Source organism: Sarcophilus harrisii, chromosome 6 (assembly GCF_902635505.1).
Source record: "Sarcophilus harrisii chromosome 6, mSarHar1.11, whole genome shotgun sequence".
Lineage (NCBI taxonomy): Eukaryota > Metazoa > Chordata > Mammalia > Dasyuromorphia > Dasyuridae > Sarcophilus > Sarcophilus harrisii.
The window spans coordinates 179,759,411-179,786,820 of record NC_045431.1 but is presented as its reverse complement, the minus strand read 5'-3'; the positions used below and the strand labels follow the sequence as shown (position 1 = coordinate 179,786,820).

The following is a 27,410-nucleotide window of genomic DNA, read 5'->3' as shown; positions in this document are numbered from 1 at the left end:
CAATAGGAAAGTGGCAGTAGTCTTCAGTGGAATATCCCAAGGCTCTCTGCTTGGCCCAGGGCTGTTTAATTTTTCATCAATGCCGCAGCATAGTATAGATGATAGAGCACCAGCCCTGAAGTCAGGAGGACCCAAAATCAATCTTCAGACACTTAACACTTCCTAAGCTGTGTGATCCTGGGCAAGTCACTTAACCTCAACTGCCTCAAGAAAAAAAAAATTATCAATGACTTGGATAAAGACATGGATGATATGTCCATCAAATCTGAAGATGATACCAGTTATAGAGGAGAAAAAAGAAAACAAATGTTTATTAAGCACTTACAATGTTGCCAGACTGTGCTGAGCACTTTACCTTTATTTCATTTGATCCTCAGAGCAATCTTGTTGCTATTGCTATTCTCATTGTATAGTTAAAGAAAGTAAGGAAAACTGAGGTGAAGTGATTAGTTCAGCATCACAGCCTGTAAGTGTCTGAGGCTAGATTTGAACTTGCATCTTCCTGGTCTAGATTGAATATCTCAACACCATTTAAGATAATTAAGGTCCAAAAATATGCTCCTCAAATCACTAATTCCTTTATTCTTTTAAAAATTATTGAAGACTCCCTCCTAAAGCTTCTGTTTATATGGGTTATAATTATTCTTTTTGCTGTATCAGAAAGGAAAACATCTTCATATTATAAAAACATTTTGACCTCCTACATCCCCTAAAAACATCTCTGGTGGTTGGACCCTCGGAGCCCCCTCCACCACACTTTGTGAACTGCTCACCCTGATCAATGAACTGAAATCTCATAAGAGAAACTTCCAAAGGGATTAATGCTAAAAAACCTCCACATGGGTTCAAACAATCAATTTCTCAAGGGAAAGAACAGTCTGAAAAGTCCTAGGAGTTTTAGGTTGACTGCAAATTCAAGAGTTAACTGGGTGATTTGGCAGTGAAAAGGGAATGAACGAATCTATTCCAGAGGACCAGAGAGGATGTCTGCCCCCCTCCCCACTTGCAGGAGACAAACACTTGGGGACATGAGCAAAGTGGGGATTTGGTTCCTTTGACTATTCACACTGGATACAAGAGTTCTCTTTTTCCTTTGTTTTCCAATTCAGGGGGTGTGGGAGAGTTAAAGGAAGAGGAAATAAATGCTTGATGTGATTTTTTGGATTGCATCAAGAGGCATGGCTTCCAGGAATAAAGGGGGTGATGTCACTTGGAAGAGGGATTGGATATGCTTTGTTTGGCCTCAGAAGGCCGAGTGGGGAACAATTGGGGGAAGTTGCTTGAGGCCAATCAACCCAGGCTGAATGTTAGGAATAACTAACTTCCTCACCAGGAGAGCAGTCTCAGAGGAGGGAAGGGCTGCTCTTGGAGGTAGTGAGGGCCTCCAAGTCCCCCAGGTCCCTCAGCTAAGGCTGTATGACCAGCGTGATTGGGAGCATTCCTCTGAGGTTACTTTTCTGTGATTTAGAAACATGTTAAGACTCAGACACAAACATGAACCAGAGCAAGATCAGGAAAGCAGAGTGCCAGCTACTCGAAAAAAGTCAAATGTATTGTGAAAATATGTATAGATGAATTGCTTTCTTTCTCAAGTTTCTTTTTTTCCTTTGTGATTCGATCTTTCTTGTGTAGCAAGATAATTGTATAAATATGTACATATATATAAACATATATTTTAATATATTTAATAGGTATTGGGTTGCCTGTCATTTAGGGGAGGGAATGGAGGGAAGGAGGGGAAAATCTGGAACAGAAGCTTTTGCAAGGGTCAATGTTGAAAAATTACCCATGGATATTTTTGCAAATAAAAAGCTTTAATTTAAAAAAATTATCAGCTTAAAAAAAAACTGCACATGTTTAACATATATTAGATTACTTGCCATCAAGGGAAAGGGATAGAGGGAAGGGAGGGAAAAAAATTTGGAACACAAGGTTTTGCAAGGATGAATGTTGAAAATTATCCATGCATATATTTTAAAAATAAAAAGCTTTAATTTAAAAAAAAAAAAAGAGTCAAATGTAGGTCACAAGGCTAGCACAGAGGTGGCAATATAAACGCTTTTTTGTTTTTGGATAGTAAAAGCAGGTCTAGGAATTACTGGCTTCTTCCAGAGGTGTCATCCCAAAGGTCTGGGGTCCCCTTCCCTTCCATTCACAAAGATTACAACTTTCTGTAACTAAGACTATGGTCTTTGAACGTTGCCATGGATGAAAACAGGTAGTGAAGAGTCAAGAAGTCTTGGGTTCAAATACTGCCTTAATAACCTACTTGGGTGTTGTTGGGCCAGGCTTTTAACCTCACTCTGCCTGGAATTCCTCATCCAAAAAATGAAAAGTTTGCATCCAATAGCCCCCTGAGGCTCTTTCCTTCTAAGTCTTTCCTAGGAAAATTTGTCCCATTACAACCAAAAAGTTGCTGACTGCCACTTATGGGACTGGTCCTCTGCCAGCAGGGCTCAAACCTGGCATCCCTTTCTCCTGATCAGCTCTGCAGCTTGTCCACTATGGGACGACTTTCTAGCACTACTCTGTTGGTGTAGTCTGCCGAGGTGGACAAGGGAGGGGGGAACCCCAGAAGATATATAGACTGCCCAAGAATGGAGACATCTCGGCTGCTTGAATTACATAAAGTATGATGCAGTGTGTGTGTGTGTGTTTATGTGTAGCAAGGATGAGGAAGGGGAGACAGGGATGAGATGAGGGGAGGATGTACCTTGGAGAAGAATTTTCCCTTTTAAGGGTGTTGAGGTGGAAAAGGGAAGGTGCCAAGCACACGGCGAGGTTGGTGGGTGTCATCTGGTTTTCCTTCACGGCAGCGGTGACCTCGCTCAGGAAATAGAGCAGGGTTTGAAGGACCTCCCTGTTCTCATCAGGGAGAAGCATGATGGCCGCCTGGATGGCCTGGAGACGCTGGTCCTTGGGCACATCTGTACAATAGCAACATTTGCCTCCATCAGTCTCAAGCAAGGGATCACCCTACCCAGTTTGAGGTCGCACAACAAAAAACATGGATAGTTACAAAACGCATCTCCTGCCTTATGGAGGAATTAAGAGGCAGTAAAGAGCAGTGGTCAGGAAGGTCTGAGCTAAAGCCCCATACCTTCCTTTTTGTGCCTTTTGTCCAATGGCCTTGGCCTTATGGAAGAGCTTGCCATTCATGAGCGGGCCCCGCGACGCTCATGAGACAAGAAGACCCCGACCGCCCGCCTCCCCCCACCAGGGTCAGGCCCCCACTCACACTGGTAGATCTGTAAGAAGGTCTCCGAGAGTTTGTTGGTCATCAGCGGCTCTGGGAGGTCTCGGAAGTATTGCTTCAGCATGTCTGCCACATCGTACGCAGACTGCCCATCGTAGCTCACGTGCGCCATGGAGCCCTCGTTCATCTGGCGCAAGGCCTGGATTCTGGACTTGACGCCCGACTTTCTGAAGAGCCCAACCTGTTAGCATCGCCCAGGAAGGGAAGCAGTGTGAGGGCACGATAAGGAAACGCTCCTCTTGCTGGCCTCCCCCACCCTCACCCCCAGTGAGCACATAGAACTGACCTGATCCAAGCACTGGCTATGCAGGTAGCCCATAGCCTGCTGGATGCTCTGGGGAAGGGGCTGCCCCGTTCTTTGCACGTTGACAGAGAGTGGGACGCCAAACACATTCCGGTCCTTGTAGTCTGGGACCTTCAGCCTTTTCATGAACTTGGGCACTGCCCTGGATTGGGAACACAAGAGGAAGATGCAGTTATCCTTTGCGGGTCCCAAGGGATTTTTCCAACTTAGGGGATGGGGAAACAGAACCAGCATTCCATCTAAAGTCATAGAGCCCATAATAGTACACTATTTCAAAGTCTGATTCTTTTTGTACAGCAAAATAACTGTCAGGACATGTATACTTATATTGTATTTAATTTATACTTTAACATATTTAATATGTATTGGTCAACCTGCCATCTGGGGAAGGGGAAAAATTGGAACAAAAGGTTTGGCAATTGTCAATGCTGAAAAATTACCCATGCATATAACTTGTAAATAAAAAGCTATAATAAAAAATAAAAATTAAAAAATAAAGTCATACAGCCTGGACAAACTCCAGCTTTATTCAGCCTCAGATGCTGATCACTTCCCCTCTCAAATCTTAATCTTACTCATTTCTACAATGGAGTTTAAATTGCTATGACCCTTATATGTTGCATTTGAAAATCTTGATGTGTGTAAACATAAGTTTTCGTTAATATTACCTGTGTGACTTTGATTTCATTTGATCTTCCCTGTAGGTGGGTCTCAGTTTTCACCTCTGTAAAATGACTAGAGTTCTAAATCTAAAATCCCTTCTAGCTTAATTTTATAAATTAAGCAACGTTAGATCTGACTTTACCATCATCATCATGATCACAGTAATAACAATAGTAACAGGAAAGCACTTTACACATATTATCTCTCTTCACATATTTTTAGATATTCCCAACATGAGGAATCGCTTTGCCAGACTATATATAGCACCATTGAAGGAATAATTTATTTATCTTTAAATATTCTTTTAAAATGCATGTGGGAGCCAAGGTAGATGGAAAGGGGGGATAAGTAGAGATCATTTTTAAAAAAATTCTTATTAACTGAAAACAAAAAGATTTAACATCTTTAAAATGACCAATTATATCTGGATTTTCACACTTGTGAAGCAGTAGAATGGGGAAGTCCCAGGCTAACTGATCCAAGAATCCCTTTTGCTCATAGCCCCAGAAATTAAGAAAGCACATCATGTATTTTGTGTCTAGTTTGGGCTCTGCAAGCTTCTGAAATGGGGACTTAAGAAATTGGTATGATCCATATAAGATTATCAAACAGATATGTCAACCCTACCCATGATTCTGTGGAGAAAGGGAGTGAGAAGAATAAGAAAGGGTAAGTAAGATTAGGAAGAAGGAATCAAGACTACCCCACTCCACAACCTCAACCCAGTTGAATACTTTTCTGATCTCATAATTCAGAGAGACATTTAAATTGGACTATAAATGGGGAGAAGAGGAAAAAGGGGTTTTCTCCTTTAAATGATAATTCAAAAGTGTGTCATTCTTGAGTTTCAGGGTACACTACATTGACCCCATTAAAGTCCCACTCAGCCTCATGTCCAGCCTAGGCCGTCCCAGCCCTCTGGGGTTTATGGGGCATCAGAGGTGGGTTTCCACGGGGTGTGGCCTCTAGCATTACTGATCCAAGGCACACAATGACCGCTTTGTGAGGGGAGAGAGGCCGCCTGGCGTCAAGGGCGGAATTCAGGAGGCACAGCGGATGGTCTTCAGCGGGAATCTCAGGCACACGGAGAGAGCTGCCCAGGACTTATTTATTTCAGTCATTTGGAACAAACGGCTCCTGTGTGCCACAAGGCTCCCCAAAGCACAGTTGTGGAACAGAGACGCTTTCTTCCAGGCTTGGTGATGTGCCCACAGTGGCCCCCGGAGAGCCACAGTAGGCAGGGCATCCTCTGTCCAGGGGGCCACAGCATTAGTGGCCCCTCCTGCTGTTGTTTCACCCTTATGGGTTTAAATGGGGCCTCTTCTCCCCACCCCCACTTTAGGGCTCACATCCTTATTACAAGGAAAGTTGCCTCCACTGAGACCGGCCCATAGGGGCCCAATATCCCACTCTTTGACCATCCAGGCTTCCCGAATCCATTATTTGCCCGGCAGCCAAAGATGTCCTTTCTCTCTGCAGAACAGAGTAGAGGGCTGAACCACAAAGCCTTGTTTTACCACACACGGTGGTCCGCACTGGTCACTCTACAGGGACAACCCCTTTGGTTCTCAGCTTTCTTGTTACAAAGTGGGAAGAGGAACCACCAGGCCCTCCCCAGCTCCAATGCCCCCCGCCTCTCTGCGCACGTCATATGAAACAAGCTTATTTCTCCAGGTTGTATTAACCAGAAGGGGAAGAGGCTGCTGCTTCCCTGGAGATCCAGTCTAGGCTCTAGCACCCATAGGTGCCTTAGCTCTGAGAACAGGAAGTCCCTCTCCTCGACAAACCGACACCTAAATTTTGTGCTCTTGAGCCAACCTTTCCCTTCTTCCCCAGGAGCCAATGACCGCCATTCTGCTGCCCTTATCTTGTCCCTTAGCTCTGTCCACACTGCACACACACGCCAGCCGCCCTGCTGTCCCCTTGCCCATCCTCCTCCCAATTGGTTACTGGGAGCCCCTGCACTCACCAGCTAAAGCCGTGCTTGTTGGATGGCGTGTACCTCTCCAGCAGGGCCGTCAGCTTGAGGAGCGAATACTTCTGCAGCAGGTTCATCTGAGCCACGGACTGGCAGCTGATCTGGGGCGCAGCTGAGCCCGCGCTGAGCCGCCGGGAGCTCTGCCAGCTCAGTCTGGGCCTGGGACCGGCAAGGAGACCGTAAGGAGTTGGTCACAGCAGCAATTAAGCATTTACAAATCATCTTATCTATGTCCTCTCCCAAGAACTATCATAGACAGGATTCAAATCCAGGTCTTGCAGGCTGCTTAGCTGCCTAATTTGCATTATCAGCACACCTGGTCTCTCCCTCTGCTTTTCATTGGATTAAAGCAGTGGTTCTCAGAGTTTTGTTTTCAGTATCTTTATCCTATTAAAAATCATTGAGGATCTCTCCAAAGAGTTTTTGTTTATCTGGATTATATTTATAGACATTTACTATATTGGAAATAAAATCTATTTTTGAATTTGTAGACCCTCTAAAAGGGTTTCAGACATCCCCAGGATTCTCTAGAACCACTGGACTGAAGCATCAGCTAAGCTCAGTGGGAAAAACCCCATTCTGGTGAGGATGGGATTTATGGGGCTGGAGCCTTCCTAGGAACTGAATGGCAGGATCCAAAGGTCTGACATCTAGAGTTAGAAGGGACTTAAAAGGCCATGGATCCATCCCCTCAGTGATTCACTGAGTAATTTGTTCCTCACTCACTTTCGGTCGCTTTCTTTGTCTCCCTCCCTCCCTCTCTCTCTCTCTTTCTCTTTCTCTGTCTCTTGAGTACTAGCCACACACAGAGGCTGAATGAGCTCAGAGAGCTCAGTTTCTGAGACAAAATCTGAATACAGCTGCTCCCAGGTTCTGGGCCTTCTCTTCTATCCATGATACCTCTTCCTTCTGGTCATTAATTTTGTTCCTTGTTCTCAGAAGGAAATAGCCAGGTGCCAGGGACCGATTTCTCTGGCTTCCTTCCCCTCTCACCCACACCTATCAGGAGGTGACCAGACCCTCCCTTCGGCAGACAAGGCGGCCTTCTCACCTGTTGGAGCGCGTCAGGGAGGCGCCCACACCAGAGTCCCTCCTTTCCTGGATGTCGGCAGGCTCCTCGGTCTCATTCAGAGAGTTCCCCACGCTGTCCAGGTCGCTGGGCGAGGTGCGGTCGTTTTCGGCCTCGAGGTGGATCTGCTTTGGAGAAGACGGGCAGGGGGAAACTGAGTCCAGCGCCGAGTCCGAGTCCCCCTCGTCGGAGAACTTTTCGGACCACTGGTTGACCATCCTCTGCATCCCCTTCACGTGGTACAAGATGTCATCGAGCTCGGGGAAGATGTCTTCCTGCCCGAGGTCGGCGAGGTCCCCGGAGCTGGAGTAGAGTCCGGAGCCGGGCACGTTGTCGTAGACGCTGAGGCGGCTGCTCACGGAGCAGGAGGAGTTGCGCCTCCGCAGCCCCTTGGCCCCTTCACGGCCATGGAAGCTCCCCGCCCTCCAGCCGGGGGCCACGCTCTCCTTCCCAGGGGCGGGGAAGCGGCCGTTGGAGAGGGCCTTAGGGAAGGTGCCCGGCTTGTGGTCCTCAGGGATGTAGAACACGGCGTCATCCCCGCGGCTCTCGCGGTTGCGCAGGTTCTGCTCCAGCACGCTGTCGAAGGCGGCCTGGTCGAAGGGGTCAAAGCCCTCCAGGTACATGCCAGCTCTCTTGTGGCAGGTGCTGAGGCTGCGCGTCCGCGTCACGGGGCTGGGCGTGCTGACGGCGCTGCCGCTCTCCGACTGGCTGCTGCTGCTGCTGCTGGTCTGCGTGGAGTTGGAGATGCTCCTCTTGCGGACGCCGGCCAGGCTGGAGATCTCCACGCAGGGCAGGTGCTTGAGCTTCTCCTGGCCCTCCTGCAGGACGGGGCCGCTGATGACCAGGCCCAGCTTGGCAGGGCCGCCCTTGGGCCGGCCGGCGTGAGAGCGCCGCAGCTTCAGGCTCTCCATCCTCTTGAGCAGGCCCCTTGGCTTGGCCTTGGTGGGCTGCCCGTGGGCTTTGGTGCCGGGCAGCTCGGTGGGGGAAGGCAGGGGGCCAAACTCCTGGAGGCCCGAGGAGCAGAAGCTCGCCACGGAGTCTGCCCGGGGCGTGCTCGGCTCGGTCGGGAGGCTGCTGGCGCTGCTGAGGCTCCGCACGGAGACCAGCTCCTGGCCCTCGCTCAGGTCGGTCAGCAGGCTCTCTCGGCTGGCGCTGGCAAGGACCTGGCTCCCCGGTGCCCTGGCAGCCAGGCCGGGCAGCGGGGAGAACACGTCAAACTCGTCCATTCTGGACCATCGCTTGCTGTCCCTTTGGAAAGTCCACTTGCCGCTGATGGCGCACGGCTCATCCTCATCCGAGTCCTCGCTCTGGGGAAAGAGAGAAAGGGGTTGGTTACTGCTGCGGCCACCGAGACCCTCTCTCCGCCCGGGACCTTTGTCCAGCTCCCTGTCCCCCTGCCGGTGTGAGACCCAACAGAAAGGGCCTTCCTGTGCCATAGAACCGTCCCACTGAGGGGCTGGGAGAGGGCCAGGGGCCGCCACAGTGGAGATCCTTGAGGTCAAGGGAAGTCCTGGCTGGGAGGCAATGTCCAACTGGAGCCAGTGCTAGGAGGAGGACCGCCCCTGGGCCCCCTCTGAGAGGTTGGGGGTGAGTTAGTGTGTGTATGTGAGAGACAGAGACTGAGAGAGACAGCAGAGAGAAACAGAGACCAGAGAAAGAGACAGAGAGATCAGAGAGAAACAGAGAGACAGAGACAAAAACAAAGACAGAGATGAGAGAGAAACAGAAAAAGAGACAGAGATCAGAGAGAGACACAATGTATAACTGGGGGAAAACATCCTCTAAACACAGGATCACTTGACTCTGCCCTCCTGCCAGCCACATGTTAAAGGCCTATGAACCCTATTACAATTCTGAGGTTTGATGTCTCTGGGCTCTGCCAGTGGAGGCTTTTTCTTCTTCTCCAGGCCTGATGAATGGGTGCCGCATAAAATCCACTGTTCTGGCCAGAAAGCCCCTGCCTTGGAGCAGCTCCCCTGGCTGTCCTAATGTCCACGTCCTGGCCGAGTGGAGGCAGCCTATGAGCAGAATTTGGGCTGGCCCTCCCAAATTTACCCCCTGAAACCCAGAGGCCCTGCCTTCCCTTCTGCATGCAGCATGGGAGTTTTTGGGAGCCTCCTGGTCCCCTTTTCTGCACAGTTTCTGCACGGCCCCCAACCTCACACATTCTCAGAAGGAGGTGGCTCAGGGCAAGCCAGGAGATCCAGGATAATTCCTGGAAAACCCGCTCTCCAGAAGAGCATGTCCTACTGGGAAGGAGGAATTTGTATTCATGCAGATAAGGATAGTACCCTCCTCTTCCAAGGGCTGCCCTACTCTGGCCCTATAAACTGTCTTCCTTTCCAAACCTGAGAAAACAATCCAGGATCTATCCTGAGATATACCCTACAGGCTGTCTAGACCAACCTAATTATTTTACAGGCCCCAGGCTGGAAGGGGCCTCAGAGACCACCTTTTAAGTTCAGTGAACTTGGGTGGCAGATAAGGCCCCGGGAGGGTTTCCCCGGATAGTTAAGTGGTAGCTTAATTAGCGGTCCCTCAGGACAGGGGTGGAGCTTGGGAGAGCAGGGAACCAGGGACCTCGGGGCAGCATCCTGCTGGGCCACCCTTGGTGGTGGCAAGCCTCTGTGGCAGAACATGCTTGCCCATGGCCATTGATGTCCTTACCCGCTTCCTGTGGGGGCAGATCTCCAGCTTCATTACTGCACACTTATTTAATGTATTCAGGCGCCTGTAGAGCAAAGACATATGTGTATTCAGCAAAGCAGAGCAGTGCCAGTCCCCCACGTCCCTCACCATGACAACACCAAAGCAATAGCCAGGGTACCCTGTGCCTTGTGCCCTTCTATGGGATTGTCTCCACTGAGAAGTAATAGCGGCCATAGGCTCAGCCACTGGAGGGATGCCTGTAGCAAGAGGGCTGCCAGAGTCGCTGTTTTATTCTCACAAGAAAGTGGGCACCCCAGGCCCCTGGCCCTAACAGCCCTTCATTAGAAAAAGAAGGTTCACATTATATTGAATTCCCAATCCCTCTATTTTTGCCCGCCTGCATTTTTTATTTCCTTCACAGGCTAATTGTACAATATTTCAGAGTCTGATTCTTTTTGTACAGCAAAATAACTGTTTGGTCATGTATACTTATTGTGTATCTAATTTATACTTCAGTATATTTAACATGTATTGGTCATCCTGCCATCTAGGGGAGGGGGTGAAGGGAAGGAGGGGAAAAATTGGAACAAAAGGTTTGGCAATTGTCAATGCTGTAAAATTACCCATGCATATATATAACTTGTAAATAAAGCTATTAAAAAAAAGAAAGAAAGAAAAAGGTTCAGTCAATGGGGATGAAGCAGCAGATGACCAGTTTTGTCCCAAGGAATCTGGGATCTTTTCACCTCCCTTGCAGCTGAACTGTTTTTGCTGGAATGCCAGAATACAAGCTCCCTGAAGGCAGGGGCCAGCTGGTTTTTTGGTTTGTAACCTCGGTGTTCAGTGTAGGACTTGGCACCTGAAAAGTCCTTATTAGTATTCTTTCATTCACTCATTGACAAACGGCCTTTTCCTCTTTAAACCATAAGTGATTCTACAGGCCTTGCACTGTCTATGCCACAGTGGGACTGGTTTCCCATTTTAGGATCCCGGTAATCCTGGAACAAATGTTTTGGAGGGCCCCCACAGCTCCACACAATGTCCCACTGAGTTACACGCAGAAACAGCTAGAAAACTGAAGCTAATGGCGTGTTCCTCTCTCCCCCGGCCCAGACTCCAAAAGCCCACCCAAGAAGAGAGGAGGAATGGAAATGCCCCCACGGGAGGTGGCCCTTGGGGGACATCGTCCATCACTAAGGAAGTCATCCTCAAAGATGCCTCATGGAAGGAAGACTGTCCTTCCCCATTCACCATACATGAGCCTTTTCAACAAGTGGGCACCCTTCCATGGGGGAAGGTCATCCATGCAGGTTGGTGAACATTTCAACACAGCAAACAGCACTAGCTCCCCAACATCCTTTTGTCATTTTGGGAAATGCCTTTCTGGGAAGAAATACCTGGCTCTCTCCTAATTAACTGAAGAAAGAATTTGAGAAAAAAATACCCGGCTCTCTCTTAACTAACAGAAAAAAGACAGACTCTGGGAAATTATACCTGGCTCTCTCTTAACTAGCCAAAGAAAGACTCTGTGAAAAAATACCCAGCTCTCTCCTAACTACCCAAAGACAGACAGAATCTGGTAAGAAATACCTGACTCTCTCTTAACTACCTGAAGAAAGACTCTAGGACCTATTTCTAGCCAATATGGCTTTTGAAAAAGAATGGATTCTGTGACTCCAGGCATTCAAAGCATAACAGATTTTTTTTAAGAACACTTTTGGATTTTTCTCTTGCAGCTAAGACTCCTGGGTCCCCTAGCTCTTCCTTTTGGTACCCAAAGACAAGCCAGTCTGACTTTGGGGACCAGCATTAACTTAATTTTCTCAAAAACAAAATCCCCAAATAAAAGTCCATGGAATGTGATGGAGTAACCGGGACTTTAATGAGTCAACTCTGACAATATCCTGGCTAAAATGGCACACCACCCCGTTAATGACATGGGCCTTCAGGCCCCACTTCATTCTAATGGTTTCCAGATGCCCCCCATTCATGGGCTTCCTCAAGGAGCCTCGGCTGTGGCTGTTCCAGGCAGGCCCCGTCTGGGCCCAGTCTAAGGGGCCTCTCCACCTCCCAGAGGCCGGCTCTCTTCTCTGCAGCCCGTATGTGGCCTTGCCACATTATTTATAGGCCCAGGGTTGTTAATCCACACAAGAATACCTGAGTTAGGGTGCAGGCAGGTCATGGACCTCCTTTGATGTTTCAGGGTAAAACACATTGAGGTCTAGCTGATAAGCCTTCGCGGCCCAGGGCAGATTAAAGGCTCCCTAGATCAGCATCCTGTTTATAGAAGAAAGCCCCAGGCAGTTGTAGCAGATAACCCAGATTGTGCTCCATAAAGAATTTTCTTCTTTAGAAAAAAGAGAAGTGAATGGGGGAGGAGAGTGGGGGTGGGGAAGGGGGAGAGAAACTATTAGGGAAAGGGAGAGAGAAGATGTAAACAAGACAAAAAGGAGGTATTTCTCCTAGGAAACCCTGTTAGCAATTCTGGCCTCCTAGAAATCAGTATGGAAATTGCCACAGGGCCTCAAGTAAAAGTAGCCAGGAAATTCTGTAACAAGCCACATGATCTTGGGCTTCTTTTCATCAGTCAAGCTTGGAGGGCAAGAAGGGCCTGGAGGGTGAAGGGTGTGCCATCCCCCGACCTCAAGCAGGTCTGCAAAGTTCTCCGGGATCATCCCAATCGTGAAGTCCCAGCTGGATTTCTAAGCCTCGAATGGCGGTGTAAACACCAGGGCTGAAATTATTTGATGCTGATTAAGAAAAGGAACAGCTTCTAAGAGGAAGGATCATGAGCATCGCACTCAAGCCAATGGTGAATAAACCTGAGAACTTAATTAGGAGAAGGTTGTAGTCCTCTAAAATGGTCAAAGATTGAAAACGGAAAGCATTTCGGCACAACTTATACCAAAATCCACAGTAAGTTCCAAATGACGAAAATATTGTTACACCATTAAAAAAATGAATCACATCAGGATTGCTGGGTTATTTTTTAAGAGGTGAGGAACTAAATAAAGTGTGTTCAGGACATGTTGACAACTTGGCGATGTGTTGGTTGGCTGTAATTAACTTTCTCCTTTTTTTCCCTAAATGAAAGGATAGTGTGCTGTATAAGGAAGTGGGGGAGGATCCTGTATAAGGGTGATATGAAAACAAAAGAGAGAGATTTTAGGAATCTGAAGGATTCCTTCAAGAAGCTGAAGGAGATTTTATTCCAATACCCTCATTTTCCATGAGGAAAGTTGAGGCTGGTTGAATGAATGAAGCCTTTAAAGGTCAGATAAAGTTAAGAGACTCGTGGCCCCAGAAATGAGATAACTGGCCCAGAGGGAGACCACCAGCACCTCTGCTTATTCCAGATTTAAAAAAAGGAAGATATAGAAAAAAATGTTTTAAAAGGCAGAACTTCAATGATCCCAAATCATTCAATTTTCTTCTAAGGCACATTTAAAAGAAAGCCCTCACAACATAGCATTTTCATTCTTTTTGTTGTTTGCTTTTTTTTTTTTTTTTTTTTTTTTAAACTGGTTTGATTTGAATTTTCTTGTGCGGCACAATGATTGTATAAATATGTATGCATTAAAAAAAAAAAAGCCCTACAACTTGAGGATTTTATGCTAGCAAAACCCCTCATTTTTTAAAACAGTAGGATGTACATGTTATAAATAACCCCTGATTTGATTCTATTTTTTTAAATGGTACGACTTAACATTTTTATTATTTGGAGCTTATTGTGAAATGTGGTATAAGTCTAAACCTAATTTCTGCTGAAATGCTTCCCAGTTTCCAATCTTTGACCATTCTAGAGGACTACTGTCTTCTTCTACCAGTAAGTTCTCAAGTTTATCCACCATTGGCTTGAGTGTGATTATTCATGGTCCTTCCTCTTCGATGAGAAGGGGACACATCCACATAGAAGGGGATGTGTCAGAAGGACCACTCTGGCCCAATCTTGGCGTGTGATCCTGAGAAAGTCACAGTGCCCCTGGCATATATATTTACATAATTATGGTGCTCCATAAGAAAAATCAAATCAAAACTTTTTTTTTTAAAAGAGAAGCTAGGGGAGTTTACAAGCAAATAGGGGAAACTCTGTACAAACAAGTCAGGCCAGAGAAACCTGAATCGATCAGTAGTTTGTTGGCCCTAGAATTAGGGGCATCAGAAAAAGCCTCAGTTTTCCCTTCCCCTAAGATCATCCTGTTTCTCAACCACTCCAAATTCAATGGGCAGGAAAAACACCAAGAAATACAATGGAAAACCTATGATGAAAGGGAAATAATGCTCTCCCCTGGGTGCCTGGTGAAGCCATTGTCCAAAGTACTTGAGCCAAACTGGAGGAGGAAGTGTTTGGAACAAAGAGGGGATGCACTTCTGGGAGACTAGGCCATAAGGGCTGGAGCATCATGGAAGCTTCCCCTCGTGCACAGCTGCTGGGGTCACAGAGAGAACATGGGAGCAGGTGGGCTCAGAACAGGGGGGAGTGGGGGAGATGAGCTCACTTTGGACCCTGTGTTTAAGATACCTGTGAGACATCCATTTGGAAAGGCCCTTGAGAGAGGGAAAAATCACAAGTGTGACTGACAAGGTTAAAGGCCCAGAGGGCTCAAGTTAAATGAGGTCTGAACAGAGGTCACTGCATTTGGCCAGGGCTGGAAAGGGCCATAAAGTTCAAACCCCTGATTTTACAAATGATGAAACTGATCCCCAGGCAGAGAGGATGAACAGGAGCATCTGAATCCAGGTTTTTCTGATTTCAAACTCTCTCCCCTGCAGTGACTGTAATGATCAACAAGCTGTCGGAATGAGACCCATCATTTGTGGAATTGAGGAGTTAAAAGGATGCCTGAGGCCTCCATACAAGGCCTCAGAGCACTAAAGGGCCCTCCTTTGCCTTCCTTTGATCATTTGTGGAAGCCTCCGGCTGAGAGAGAAGGAAGCCGGTCATTCTGCTGGCCAACAAGAGGCAGCTTCCTAAAACCAACAGTCACTTTATCCACGGACCTCATACCTAGAAGTCTCATTCTGAGTGAGCTCATGCTCATTTTCTCCAAACTAGGTGGGTAGAGAGCCTGGCCATGAGGAGGGGTGAGGGGGTACATTGTCACTGCCATCTCTATACACCTTCCCTTCCCCCTTGTGTTTTCTTTCCAAGAATCTTCACTTTGGAGACCCTAGATCTAAGGCTGCAAGAGACTTCAGAGGCTTTTGGGTCCAGCTCCCTCACTATGGGGAGTGATCCCGACCTAGTCCCCGTTTCGAGTTCTTTCCTCCCTGCCCCCCAATGACGGAACGTCGAGTTTCTTTAAGAGGGGTGTCCCACTCCCCAGCCCACCCCTATCCCCAATCAGTGTAACTAAGGAAATGCTGGATCCTTTTCAGCTAAGAGGCCTCTTGCGCTGAGTCACAGAATCAGGTATGAGTAAATCACGGCAACCTCTACCAGTCTGAGCAAGACAAGCCCTTGGTTTGGGAGGGAGCAAGTGCTTCTGTCCCCTGGATGTCAGCAGGAAACCACCTGGGACTGGCACAAAGAAGTAGACACAGCCCTGGGGACACAGTCCCTGATCCCGGACTCGATAAGAAGCAGTCGGGCTTTGGAGGACGAAGGCTTCAGCAGTCCAAGACAAGCTCCCCCGCCCCACTCCACCCTCTCTTGGAAGGGAAAAGCCCTCCAGGGCTCCCACTCACCGGTACAATGCCTCGATGGAGTCTCGGTCTAAGAAATCATGCTCTCTCTTCACAAGCGTGATGTCAATGGGAAACAGGAGGTCTGCGGGGAGCAAGAGAGAAGGCTTTGTGAAAGCAGCCAGCTCATGCTGGGAGGACCCACTGCCTGCCTCGTGAAGGGCACCCCGGGAGAGAGAGCGGTGGCTGGGGGTGCAACTTCCAAAGACCCTCCTACCCAAGGACCCTTCAGGGCAGAGACAGACACACACAAAAAGGGACACAGAGGGGGAAAGGAAGAGGGAGAGAGAAAAACAGACAGAGAGAGAGCAAACACAATACATGCCTCTGTTTACCAGAGAGAAAAAAATGGAAATCCAACCACCCATGGCGACCAGAAGAAATGAGCTGACTCTCAACCAGGGGCAGGCAGCAGGACTGGGGAGGGGAGGGGTGGGGAGGTAGAGGTGGAGTTCTCAAGTACCTATTTTAAGCCTATGGGTTTTCCTGTGAAAATGAAGGGTGGGCTGGAAAGAAAGTCACAAATACCAGGGTGTGTGGGAATCAGCTATTGGAGGAATCTGAGGACTCATGGTCCCACCCTCGATAGAGACCATCTGAGCAACTTTGGACCAGTCACTTTAAACTCCTTGGGACTTAGTTCTCAGTTTCCCCATCTGTAAAATAGGGAGGCTGGAATGGATAAGACCCATTCCAGCAATAAGAAGAATAATGATGATGACGATAATAGTAGTAACTAACATTATATAAGAAGTAACTGGGGGCACAGTGAATGGAACATTCCTGGAGTCAGGAGGGCCTGAGTTCAATTCCAGCCTCAGACCCTTACTAACTATCTTGATCCTGGGCAAGTCACTTAACCCAGATTGTCTCACAAACAAACAAACAAACAAGATCACATTTAAATACCTAGCACTTCCTATGTACCCAACATAGACAAAGCACTTTATAATTATTATCTCACATCCCTATTTTTACAGATGGGGAAACTGAGGTAGAACAAAATGGACTTGTCTATAGCCACATGAGTAGAATCTGAGATTTAAAATCACGTCTTCCAGACTCCAAGCCTGGCACCCCCCTCAATCATTTCCACCTTCTCCCCTCATACACCATTTGACAGAAATGGGAAGCAAGAGGCAGTCTGGCAAATCTGGCAGTCTTCTATAGCCCTGTGAGCTGTGAGCAGGAGCCAGGCTCATCAATAGGCTGGATCTAGGATCCAACTTCCCATGGCAGGAGGACTTTCTATCCCAGGGGGTAGCCCTACTTTTACAGACATGAGGACAGGTACAAGGACATGGCAGATGCGGGACACTGGCAACTCCTGCGCTTAAGAAGGGAACACTTTTTTTCCTCTTGGATCTGGTTTTGGTTTGTTTACTATTGTTGGCTTTTTTGCACATAACAAATATGGAAATGTATTTAGAAGAATGTTTAACCTATATTGGATTGCTTGCTGTCTTGGGAAGGAGAGGAGAGGGAGAAAAATTTGCAGCACAAGGTGTTGCAAAGGTGAATGTTGAAAATTATCTTTGCACATATTTGGAAAAATAAAAAGAGAAAGAAGTAAATGACTTGTTCAAGACCACATAGCCAAAATATCAGAGTAAGGGCCACAATCAAAGTCTTCCTGGCCTGGGGGCCATCTCTTTATCCACCATTATAGGTGGCCTCTCTATTTTATTTACTTTTTTGAGAAAAGCATACTTTAATTTGTATTCAAGAGTCCATCAGTTCTCTCACTTGAGGGGGATCGCTTTTCTTCATCATAAGTCCTTCAGAATTGTCTTAAATCATTTTATTGATTAGAGTAGCCAAGTTTTCCACAGTTGATCATCATTACAACATTGCCACTATTGTGCACAATGATCTTCCAGTTTTTCTCACTTCACTTTGCATTAGTTGGAATTGTCTTGGATCATTTTTATTGCTTAGAGTAGCCAAGTTTTCCACAGTTGATCTTCATCGCAACATTGCTAGTACTATGCACACTGATGTCCCAGTTCTTCTCACTTCACTTTGCATTAGTCTGTATAAATTTTGTCATTTTTTCCCTGAAACTACCCTCTTCATTATTTTATAGAGCAAAAAAAGTATTCTATTACTATCCTAATTGACTTGCATCTTCCCAAGTATTTTTGTACATATCAGGTCCTTTTCCATTTTTCCTGATCTTTTTAGGCTATGCTTGGTAGAGCTCTTGCCAGGTAAAGATTTGCAGCCCTTTGGGAATCCAAATTGTTTTCCAGGATGGTTAGACCATTTCACATCAGATTTTTTTTTTTTTTTTAATGAGAAAAGTAGAAAAAAAAATACTGTGCAAATTCTTAAGAGAAATAAAAGGAAATTAAAAAAAATGAGAAAAGTTATGGTCTGGGGAAAAAGCAAACTCTGTGCCCCTTTCCACTCACCTTCATACAGCTGGGCATACTGAGGGAAGCCGGCTGCCCGCAGCCAGTCACATGCTTCTTTGGCTTCAATTTCTGGAAGGGAACAAAGACAAGAAACCTGGTTAGCCACGGCTATTCGTGGACCTCAGGGTCCCCAGACCCCTGAACATAGATGACGAGCCATTGGCGGAATAAGTACAGAAGCCTCTTTCTTTCCCCCACACAATACTTATCAATGAGGAAATTGAGATTCAATGACCCAGGTCCTGATCTGTGTGTCTCCTTCTGGGTGGGAGCCACAGTGTGGAAAACAATCTTATCAATTCTTGTCAATCTTCTCACTACACACACACACACACACACACACACAACCATGAGTCTCACCTGGATGGCTGCCCTAGTCTCTATTTGTCTCCCCTCCACCCCCCACCTCCTGTCTCACATGTCTCTACTTAATACAAGTCCATCTTTGGAACCTCGAACTCAAGAATGTCTCCCCCTCCAGCATCAAACACAAAGGTATTTGGACTCCAAAGTCCTTCACACCCCCTTTTGTTTTGTCCATTTTTCATTTGTAATTTTTTCCCCTGAGGCAATTGGGGTTAAGTGACTTGCCCAGGGTCACATAGCTAGGAAGTGTTAAGTGTCTTGAGACCACATTTGAACTCAGGTTCTCCTGACTTCATGACTGGTGCTCTATCCACTGCACCACCTAACTGCCCCTTTGTCCATCTTTTAAAACTAAACTATCCTCCCAAATCTCTATTTTGCTTTAGCTCAAAAATCTCAGATCTTCTGCAGGATGAGGAGATCTGCCCTGTCTCTTCTCTCTCTCTCTCTGAAAAGAAGGCACTATCTTCCATATACCCTTATATACGTTGTACCTTGCGTGTTGTATCCCCAATTAAAACCAATTCCTATAGTCTTATGAGGGAAAGATCCATCCACATTCAGAGAGAACTATGGGGACTGAATATGGATCACAACATAGTATTTTTACCTTTTTTGTTGTTTTCTTTTTCATTTTTTCTCTTTTTTGAGCTAATTTTTTATGCAGAATGATAAATGTGGAACTATGTTCAGAAGCATCGCACATGTTTAACTATATTGGGTTACTTGCCATCTAGCAGAGGGGGTGGGGAGAAGGAAGGGGAAAAATTTGGAACACATGGTTTTGCAAAGGTGAGTGTTGAAAACTATCTTTGTATCTATTTGGAAAAATAAAAAGCTATTATAAAAAAAGGAAAGATCTGGTTTTAAGACTTAAGCAGTAAGGACAGATCTGCCTATAATGTTTTAGTCTCTACTGACTTATCTTTTGATTTTTTAAAAAATAGGTACAAGTTTTATCTTCTGATCCTGTTCTCCAAGATCTTCTAAAGCCATCAGAAAAATCAAGACTAGAGGTAAGTGTTTGGGAGAAACTTGAAGTTGGGGTTGGATGAGACTGCCAGTGAATATGGGGAGAGAGGATAAAGGAGACCACCCGCCTTGAGCATTCAAGGAGAAAGAGAAGAATTGAGACAGGAGAACATCCCAAAGGAAAGACTTGACTGTGAACATCCAAAGTGGGAAGAAGATGGAGAAGAAAGGCTGGCTGAGGAGAGACACTGTGTCTTTAGGAAACAGGTGCTGATGCACAGATAACTTTTTCACAGATTTAATGATCAAGAGGAGGAGAGGGAAGAGATTTGGGAAGCAAGTCCAGCTGGCTAGGAGAAGGATTTTAGGTCTGGTAGACTTCAGCATCTTTGTGAAATGAAGGGACAGAGACAGTAGCCATAGAGTAAGATTTCAGGGGTCCTGGACATCATCTCATGCACATAATTACAGTTTTAGTTCTAATTGTAGTTATGGGGGTAGTGACATGAGGGGACCTGGCAGTCTGGCCCCACACTGCCTGCTGGAATCACCCAGGTCTTGCCATCTGTCCTGCATCTAAACCTGTCCGGCTCTCATCACTGATCTCTGACTCACCAAGACCTCCCCATTTACCTCAGGACCTCCAGGCCTTGCCTTGCTATCTGTCCTACAAATGTCCTTTCTTTATCTTTTATTTTTCTCAATTGGAGGATGAGCATTTGGAGAGCAAGCTTAGCTTCCTTTTTTCTATTGGCAGCCCCAGGATCTATCCAAGTGCTTAGTACCTAGTTAGCATTTAGTATTTTTTGGTTGGACATTCATTCATCTAATTCAATTTAAAACCAGCTCCCCACAAAACTGACAATGGCGAAGACCTATTTTTTGTAAAGGCCAGTGCTTATAATGGGAAAAATTAGGCACCTTCAAATGACAAGCATGCTCTAATTTGGCGCCATAAAATTATTTCTATTAGACAAAAGCTTGGTTTTTATGCAAAATTGGTCATTTCACACTGCTCCCCAGGACCCCTCTTCTCTAGGTCCCATCAAAGTCTTGCTCAGCTGAAGAATCCCAGCAATCCTCCTGGATTCTAGAGGTATGGGTGTGGACAGCAAGCAAGGGAAGAGGGTCATGTTAGAAGTCATTCTCCAAAAGACAAAAAAATCCCTTTGGATTCTAAAAATACAATGGGGGCACAATGAAGCCTTTATTCCTGGCTTTCCTCAAGCAAACAGCTTGCAAATGTGTTAAGGAGGAAACAGGAAATTTTTATTGGAAACAGCTTTATTTGCTGGTCTGTTCCCCCCAGTAGCCCTGCACAATTAGGTAAAGAACAGGGGACCCTTTTGTGCAAGACCAGAAGCCATCGGCGCCATGTTTTAGCTGTGAGTGCCATGATAAAATGGTGTCAGGAGAAGATGGCCTCAGAGCTCTGGCCCATTCCCCATCCCAAACCGTTCCCTGGAAGCATATTTCTAGACCCTTCACAGGTCTGTTCTATTCCTCTTCAGGGGATGGTCACCTCATAAATCCCACAGAAAGAAAACCTGCCCCTTTGACCTGCACTCATTCATTCACTCATTTAACAAGCATTTGATATATTTAAGGAACTTTGATAAACATCGAGGATATAAAAATGGACAAAAGAAGGCCGTTCCTGTCTTCAAATCACTTCCCAGGGACAGATAAAAGATTTAATCAGATGGTAGAGAAAGTAACCAGCATTGGAGGGATCACCACGGTTGGGTCTAGGCCTGTGTTCATGCCATCGCTCCAAGTTGTCAGGTACAAAATTAATTTCCCGACCATCTGAAGTCTCATCGGGGGCTCCTGGATCGACAGTGTGGGGTTTCCCAGACTGTTCTATCCCCAAGTCAGTGTGAAATGACCCCAAATGTGGCCTCCGGATTAGGAGAACCTTCTGGGGAGATCTTCCAGGAAAACAAAGGCAGGATTTTCAGAAGGGAACGACAAGGAAAGGCTTCACGATGCTGCTTTTCCAGCTGCCAAGGGAAGACCCAGGCATGAATGGGAGAAGCGAGGACAATCCGAGCATTGTTTTGAGTTTTTTTAGGCTCTTCCACAACCCAGCTGGTGGTGGAGGCCTTGGAAGGCCCAGGAACCAAGGACAACATCACCTGAGCTGAGATATGCTCAGTCTCCTCCTCTCCAAGCTAAGCTCCTCCAGTCACATTTTAACCATTAGGAAAATCTGCTCCCTGCGGTTGTTGCTTGTTGGTGGTCCCTTCTTCAAGACTGCATCAATCTGAACACAACCTGTTATGGTATTTTAGCCCCATCTGCACAAGGGGGAAGATCTCCTCCCTCTCCTAAGGGAAACTCCTAGCTCTAATCCTATGACTTATGAGTCCCAGTTATAGACCTAAAGAACCCTTGAGACCATCTAACACAACCTTCTAGCTTATAGAGCAGGAAATAGACCCAGAAGGCAAGGGGCTGGGTCCAAGGCCTGCAGATGAGCCAAGGTCTCCCATTCATCCCCTAGCCCATTCCCTAACCTTTCTAGAGATTAATGCTGTGGGGGATGGGGAGGGAGTTTGAATGTACAAAAGCTTCCTAGACGTACCAGGGAAGGACCATCTCATTTGCATAACTACCTAGAGGCCTGCTCTTCCACTTCTCTGGGTGACACTCCCCTATCCTTCCCTTGCCCCTTAAGATCTTCATTCTCCAAACCTTCCCATCAGAGAAGTTTTATGCTAATACTAATAGCTGAACTACTCATTTCCCCACACCCATTCATGCTGCAAATCAATTAAATTTCACTGTGCACACTCATCAACAAACATTAGTGCCAGATATTGGGCTGAAGTGAGCATTTCTATCAAGTTCATTTCTTTCCTTAATAATCTAGAGTTTGGGCAGCTAGATGGTGCAGTGGAAAGAGCACCAGCCCTGAAGTCAGGAGGACCTGAGTCCAAATCTGGTCTCAGATACTTAACACTTCCTAGCTTTGTGACCCCAGGCAAGTCACTTAATCCCAATTGCCTCAGGAAAAAATAAATAAATAAATATACAAACAAACGAATAAATAAATGAATAGTCTAGAACTCAAGACTTTAGTGATACTAAGTTTGGATTTTCTATTTTGTAAAAAGTACTCTATATCAAGGCCATTCCACTCATCAAGGGTTCTTGTGATACATCCACATATCCACAGCTAGGCAGGACAAGACTGAAACAATGAACAACCACCAAGAAGCATGGAAAAATTAAAATGAATAAATGCAAAGTAAAACCATCTGAACCAAGAAAACAACAGACCCATTGACTATAATCATAGAAAAGGGAAAAAAAAAACCCACCAAAACAACCACGGGAGTATCAAAATGACAGAGATAGATACATCCTCCCCTTTGCAAACGCTACACAGAATGTTAGGTTTTATATATATTGGTTAAATTTTGTTGAACTTTTTCCTTTCTTTATTAAAAGGGAAGACTCTTTTAGAAGAAGCAGCATTTATTAAGAACCTATCATGCTCTGGGCACAGAGCTAAACACTTTACATATATTATCCCATTTGATCATAATGAAACCCTGAGAAGACGGTGCTATTATGCTCCCCATTTTATAGTTGAGGAAAACAAGGCAGACAGAGATTAAGTGACCTGCGCAGGATTCCATAGCTAGTAAATTGTCTAAACTGGATTTGAACTCAGATCTAGATTAGGATTACTTCCTAATCCTACAGGCCTAGTACTGTACCACCTAGCTGCCTGAGGGTGGAGGGAAGGATAAAGTGGAAAATGTAGATTGTGTAAAAACAAGGGATCAATAATTATTTTGACAAACAAAATCCATTCCAGGTGATATACATGCAGATTCTTAGGAGAAGAAACTTTCTATCTGCCCAGGCATTTGGGGAGTGGCCAGGCAGATAAGGGGAGGTTTACTTATCAGCTTATTTCATAATCTTTCAGCTTTCCCCCAAAGCCTCCTCAGCCCTGGCAAATACGGTAGCAGCAGCATCTGGGGAATGGCAAGGGTCTCATTTCTAAAATGCACAAGTAACCGATTCACATTTATAACAATAAGAGCTATTTCTCAATTGCCACAAAATGGTCAAAGAATGTAAATTGGCAACTTTCAAAGGAAGAAATTCAAGCTATCAACAGTCATATAAAAAACACAAATCACTAATAATAAAAACTTCAAATCTCTTTTAAAAATTACTTTCAAATACTCTAGAGATATCCTCTAAATTTCCTTCTAGCTCCAAGGGGAATAATGGGACATCAGCCTGTAAATACAGGCTGGAGCCACATTGTGAAGGGTTCCAAGGCCCAAAAGAAAAAGGCTTTTTCAGTGTTTACATTTTGCAGGGAATCCTGCAAGTTTCTTGACGGGCAACATAGCCAGAGAACTCTGGGATTTTTCTGGGAGGTTTTTCCAAAGACCTTTCTGACCTGGGTGGTTGGAATGGCCGGAGGGTTCTCATCCTTCGGAAGCTTGTTTGGAGGAGGGGATGAATCTGCCTGTGTACGAGTTACTCCCATGGCAGAAGCGTGCTACTTTCTAAGTAAAGACAAAGTCCAGGGCTAGAGAAAGCAGAAATTACAGTCTCTGGACCTGGTTGGGTCTTTAAGTATTGGGAAATCTGAGTCTCGAAGAAGGGAAGGGGCTTTTTCTGAAAGCTGAGTTAATTAAAATGCAAAGACAGTCAGTCATGAGGGCAAGTCACATGTGTAGAGAGCAGAACTTGCTGGTCAAGAGGAGCACAAAGGAAGCCCAAGGTTATAGAAGATATAGCCCCAGAGCTCAGGGAAGTAACCTGGTGGAAGGTCAGGCTTACAATGAGGGCAGAAGGCTCTCTTCCTTTGTTACAAGGGAGGACTGGGGGCAGAGCAGCTCTCCGGGTCTGGAAGTCCTGTTGGTCACTGCCACTGCCAGGAAGGCCACCAGGGACCATGTGGCGGCTTCTGCAACCAAATTAGTGCCTTGGGCCCCAAAAAATGTTAAAAAGGGGGACGTGCCAGCCTGGAAGCATCAGCATTTGTTCCTCCTGGGAACCATAGAAGGTTTTGGAGCAGGGAAATGATCTTACCTTACCTGGTGGTTTGTTACTTAAAGGTTATATGACTCTGGATCTCAGTTTCCTTCTCTGTAAAATGAAATGGGTTGGACCAAGTGCCCCCTGAGATTCCTTCCAGACTGAGATCCAGGACCCTGCAATCTATGATATTATTCCCCATAGTTGTTTTGGGGCAAAAAAGTCTCCTCCAATGAGGGGGGCGATCCGAGAGACAGCCTGACGGACAGCAGAAGAATCCTGCTTAGATGAGATCAAGGTTTGAATCCTGCCCATTTTTGATTGCTTATATGACCACCAACAAACAACTAGGTCTTTAGTGGAGAGATCTGGAGCAGGAGTCTCGAAGATCAAGATTCAAATACTGCCTTGCTAGATATATGATTTTGGGCAAGTCACTCCAATTCTGGGAGCCTCAGTTTCCTCATCTGTAAAATGAGGCTAGTTGTGAGGAGTAAATCAAAGAAAATATCTGAAAACCCCTTGGAAAACCTCAACATGACAAAGAAATGTTAGCCATGATTAATCTCCGTCAGACTCAGAGACTGAATGTCCGGTGAGAAAATCTACATCGAATCCTCAAAGGGCTAATCACTCTTGGTCAGTCTTTGGGGCCAGTGCTCGGATCTCAGATATTTCTTGCCACCTCCTGGGTCCTGCTTGTTGGAATGCCTGTCATTCTGTATATCACTCCCTTTCCAAAAATAAACCCTGCTGGGGACAGAAGCGAGTTCAAGGGAGCCTTTCTTCCCCATCCCTCCTGTCTGTTCTTTCTGCCTGGGAGAAAGAAAACAAGCAGAGTGACCCTCCCAGCTACAGGGCTGGCCTGACTGAGGGGGGTCTTACTGCATCGAGGCTTTAATGTCAGGGGCCCGCCCCTGTTTGTAAAGGACAGTGTGAAGGCACAAGATCAGCAGACATGCATTATCCTGAGATGTTTTGGGAAAATCTGGGCATCCCTGACTCACAGCAGAGAGAATCAGCCCAGAGAACTAGGGGTTGAGGGTGTGGATATGACTCCCCTTCCCCAGTCTTCAGAAACCTCAACTTTCCTCAAATCAGCCCATGCAAAAGTCCTAACCAGGGCACTGAACGCCACCTTTTGTGGTATCCGGGGAGGGCTTCCCCCACCTATGGAGAAAGAAACACTGGCCACTTGCTGTCTGCCTGGCACACAGTGGGCATTTAGTAAGTGCATGAGAAGGGAGGTATGAGGAAGAATCTAGCCCACTCAGATCCACAGGTTTCCTTAGAATGTAAGGGAATGGGGATGGAGGGCCAGCTAAGAAACCTCTTTAAGTGGCAGAACCAAATGGGAATTTGCCTTTCCTTAAGAGGCCTTTAACATTAAATTTGTGCATTAAAAATGCACAAAAATGCAGTCTTGCAGACTGGTATCTTCCCACGTGGGACTGACTGACTCCAGGACCTGGGAGGACAGGAAGTATAGGCCATGGGTGGGGAGAGTTTATGTCCCAGTCACATCCTCTCCCACAAGCCTTGGTGAGAAGGAACAGTGAGTGGGTGCTGGTTAGCCAGTGGCAGCCTTCAAAGGGACAAGGGAATTACTGAGATCATCTCCACTGGGATTGAAATCCTGCCCCTGAGGGTCCTTGTGGGTACATCCCTCCCCCTCCCTGAGCCTCAGTTTCCCTATTTGTAAAATGAAGACAATGGACCTGAGTGGTCCCTTCTGGTACCATGTCCGTGATCCCATGACCCTTGGCCCAGGGATTTCAGGGAGGAAGCATCAAAGGATCAGCAGTGAGCCCAGATTCGGGATGTCTGAGCCAGACTCGGCCACCAGCCAGCTCAGGGACCCAGGATCTGAGAGCCTGGGCCAACTCCCCAACCTGGCAGGCTCTGATTTCTCCCCAGATAACCTCAACTTACAGCCTGAATTCTAAAGCCTATCTTAGCCATTTCCCCAGAAAGGAAATGATGCTCGGCCTGAAAACAGGACAGACAATAAGAGGCCTTCCTTCCATGGGAAGCTCAGGGCGACAGTCCAAGCCCTACACTGTCCCTCTTCCTATCCCGTTGCTGAACCCACCTGAGTGAAATCCCAGAAAAAGCCAGAGCCCCGGGCCAAAAAGCCTGGACAACACGGGGGTTCCAGCTCTGCAGGAGCAGGGGAAGGTACCTCCTCTAAACCCTCAGGGAACAAGGGAAAGGACCCCAAGGAAGGGTCCCAGGCTGAGATTCCCTGGGCAAGCTCTGGCTCCCAGCAAGTCTAGTCTTACCCAAGCTACCTCTCCAAGAGAGACAGCCTTCCTCCAGTTACCGGTGATTATTCCTAATAATTATAACATTGTTAAACAGAATTTATATCATTAATGAAATCTCCTGAATAAGAATAAGGTAGCTAGTCTTTCCATAACACTCGTTTGCAAAGCATTTTGTAGACCAGATCTCATTTAATCACAACAATCCTGGGAGATGGGCAATTAAGGGAATTGCCTGGGGTCACAAAGCCAAGGTTCAGAGGTAATCTTGGGCCGTACTTCCCAGAAGAGGTGGGGTCTGCTGGACAGAGATCTTGCTGTCTGAAGCCATGATTCTCTCCCTGGATAGAGCGTCCAAAGCGCTCAGGATTCGTCTTCATGGGAAAAAGGGGGTAAGCCTAACACCAAAGGAATTGGGTATTATGGTAGGCAGACACGGGAATCCAGAAGAGCTGGGTAAATGTCTATACCTAGAAGCTTACTGGCTGTGGGACCCTGGGCCATCACTTCATTTCTCTGGGTTTGTTTTTTCATCTGTAAAATGGACACATTAACCTTACAGTCTCAAAGGTCCCCCTTCTAGTTCCAAATCTGTGATCCTGATGCCTTTAAGGAGACTGAGTATTCTAGAAACTGGCACTCCCTGGAATAAACCCTTATAATAACCAGTATTTTTCTTTTCTTTTTTTGGAGGGGATGACATTCCTGTCATTGTCATCTCCTCCCCTCCCCCATCATCTCCTAATCTTCCCTAGGCCAGAGCCACTGCCCAGT

At 46.3% G+C, this 27,410-nt stretch overlaps 1 protein-coding gene across 2 annotated transcripts in view; it reads right to left on the bottom strand.

Moving 5' to 3' along the window:
• The window catches only part of DLC1 (DLC1 Rho GTPase activating protein), a 104,050-nt gene that overhangs the window by 12,727 nt on the left and 63,913 nt on the right, over positions 1 to 27,410 (bottom strand). For both annotated transcript variants that reach the window (XM_031942000.1, XM_023505695.2), the window contains exons 2-9: positions 18,019 to 18,090; positions 15,608 to 15,689; positions 9,938 to 10,001; positions 7,253 to 8,577; positions 6,193 to 6,360; positions 3,543 to 3,702; positions 3,239 to 3,437; positions 2,714 to 2,927 (exon numbers count right to left, since the gene is read on the bottom strand). In XM_031942000.1, the coding sequence (XP_031797860.1) occupies positions 2,714 to 2,927; positions 3,239 to 3,437; positions 3,543 to 3,702; positions 6,193 to 6,360; positions 7,253 to 8,577; positions 9,938 to 10,001; positions 15,608 to 15,689; positions 18,019 to 18,090 (2,284 nt within the window). The remainder of the gene's footprint in view (positions 1 to 2,713; positions 2,928 to 3,238; positions 3,438 to 3,542; positions 3,703 to 6,192; positions 6,361 to 7,252; positions 8,578 to 9,937; positions 10,002 to 15,607; positions 15,690 to 18,018; positions 18,091 to 27,410) is intronic.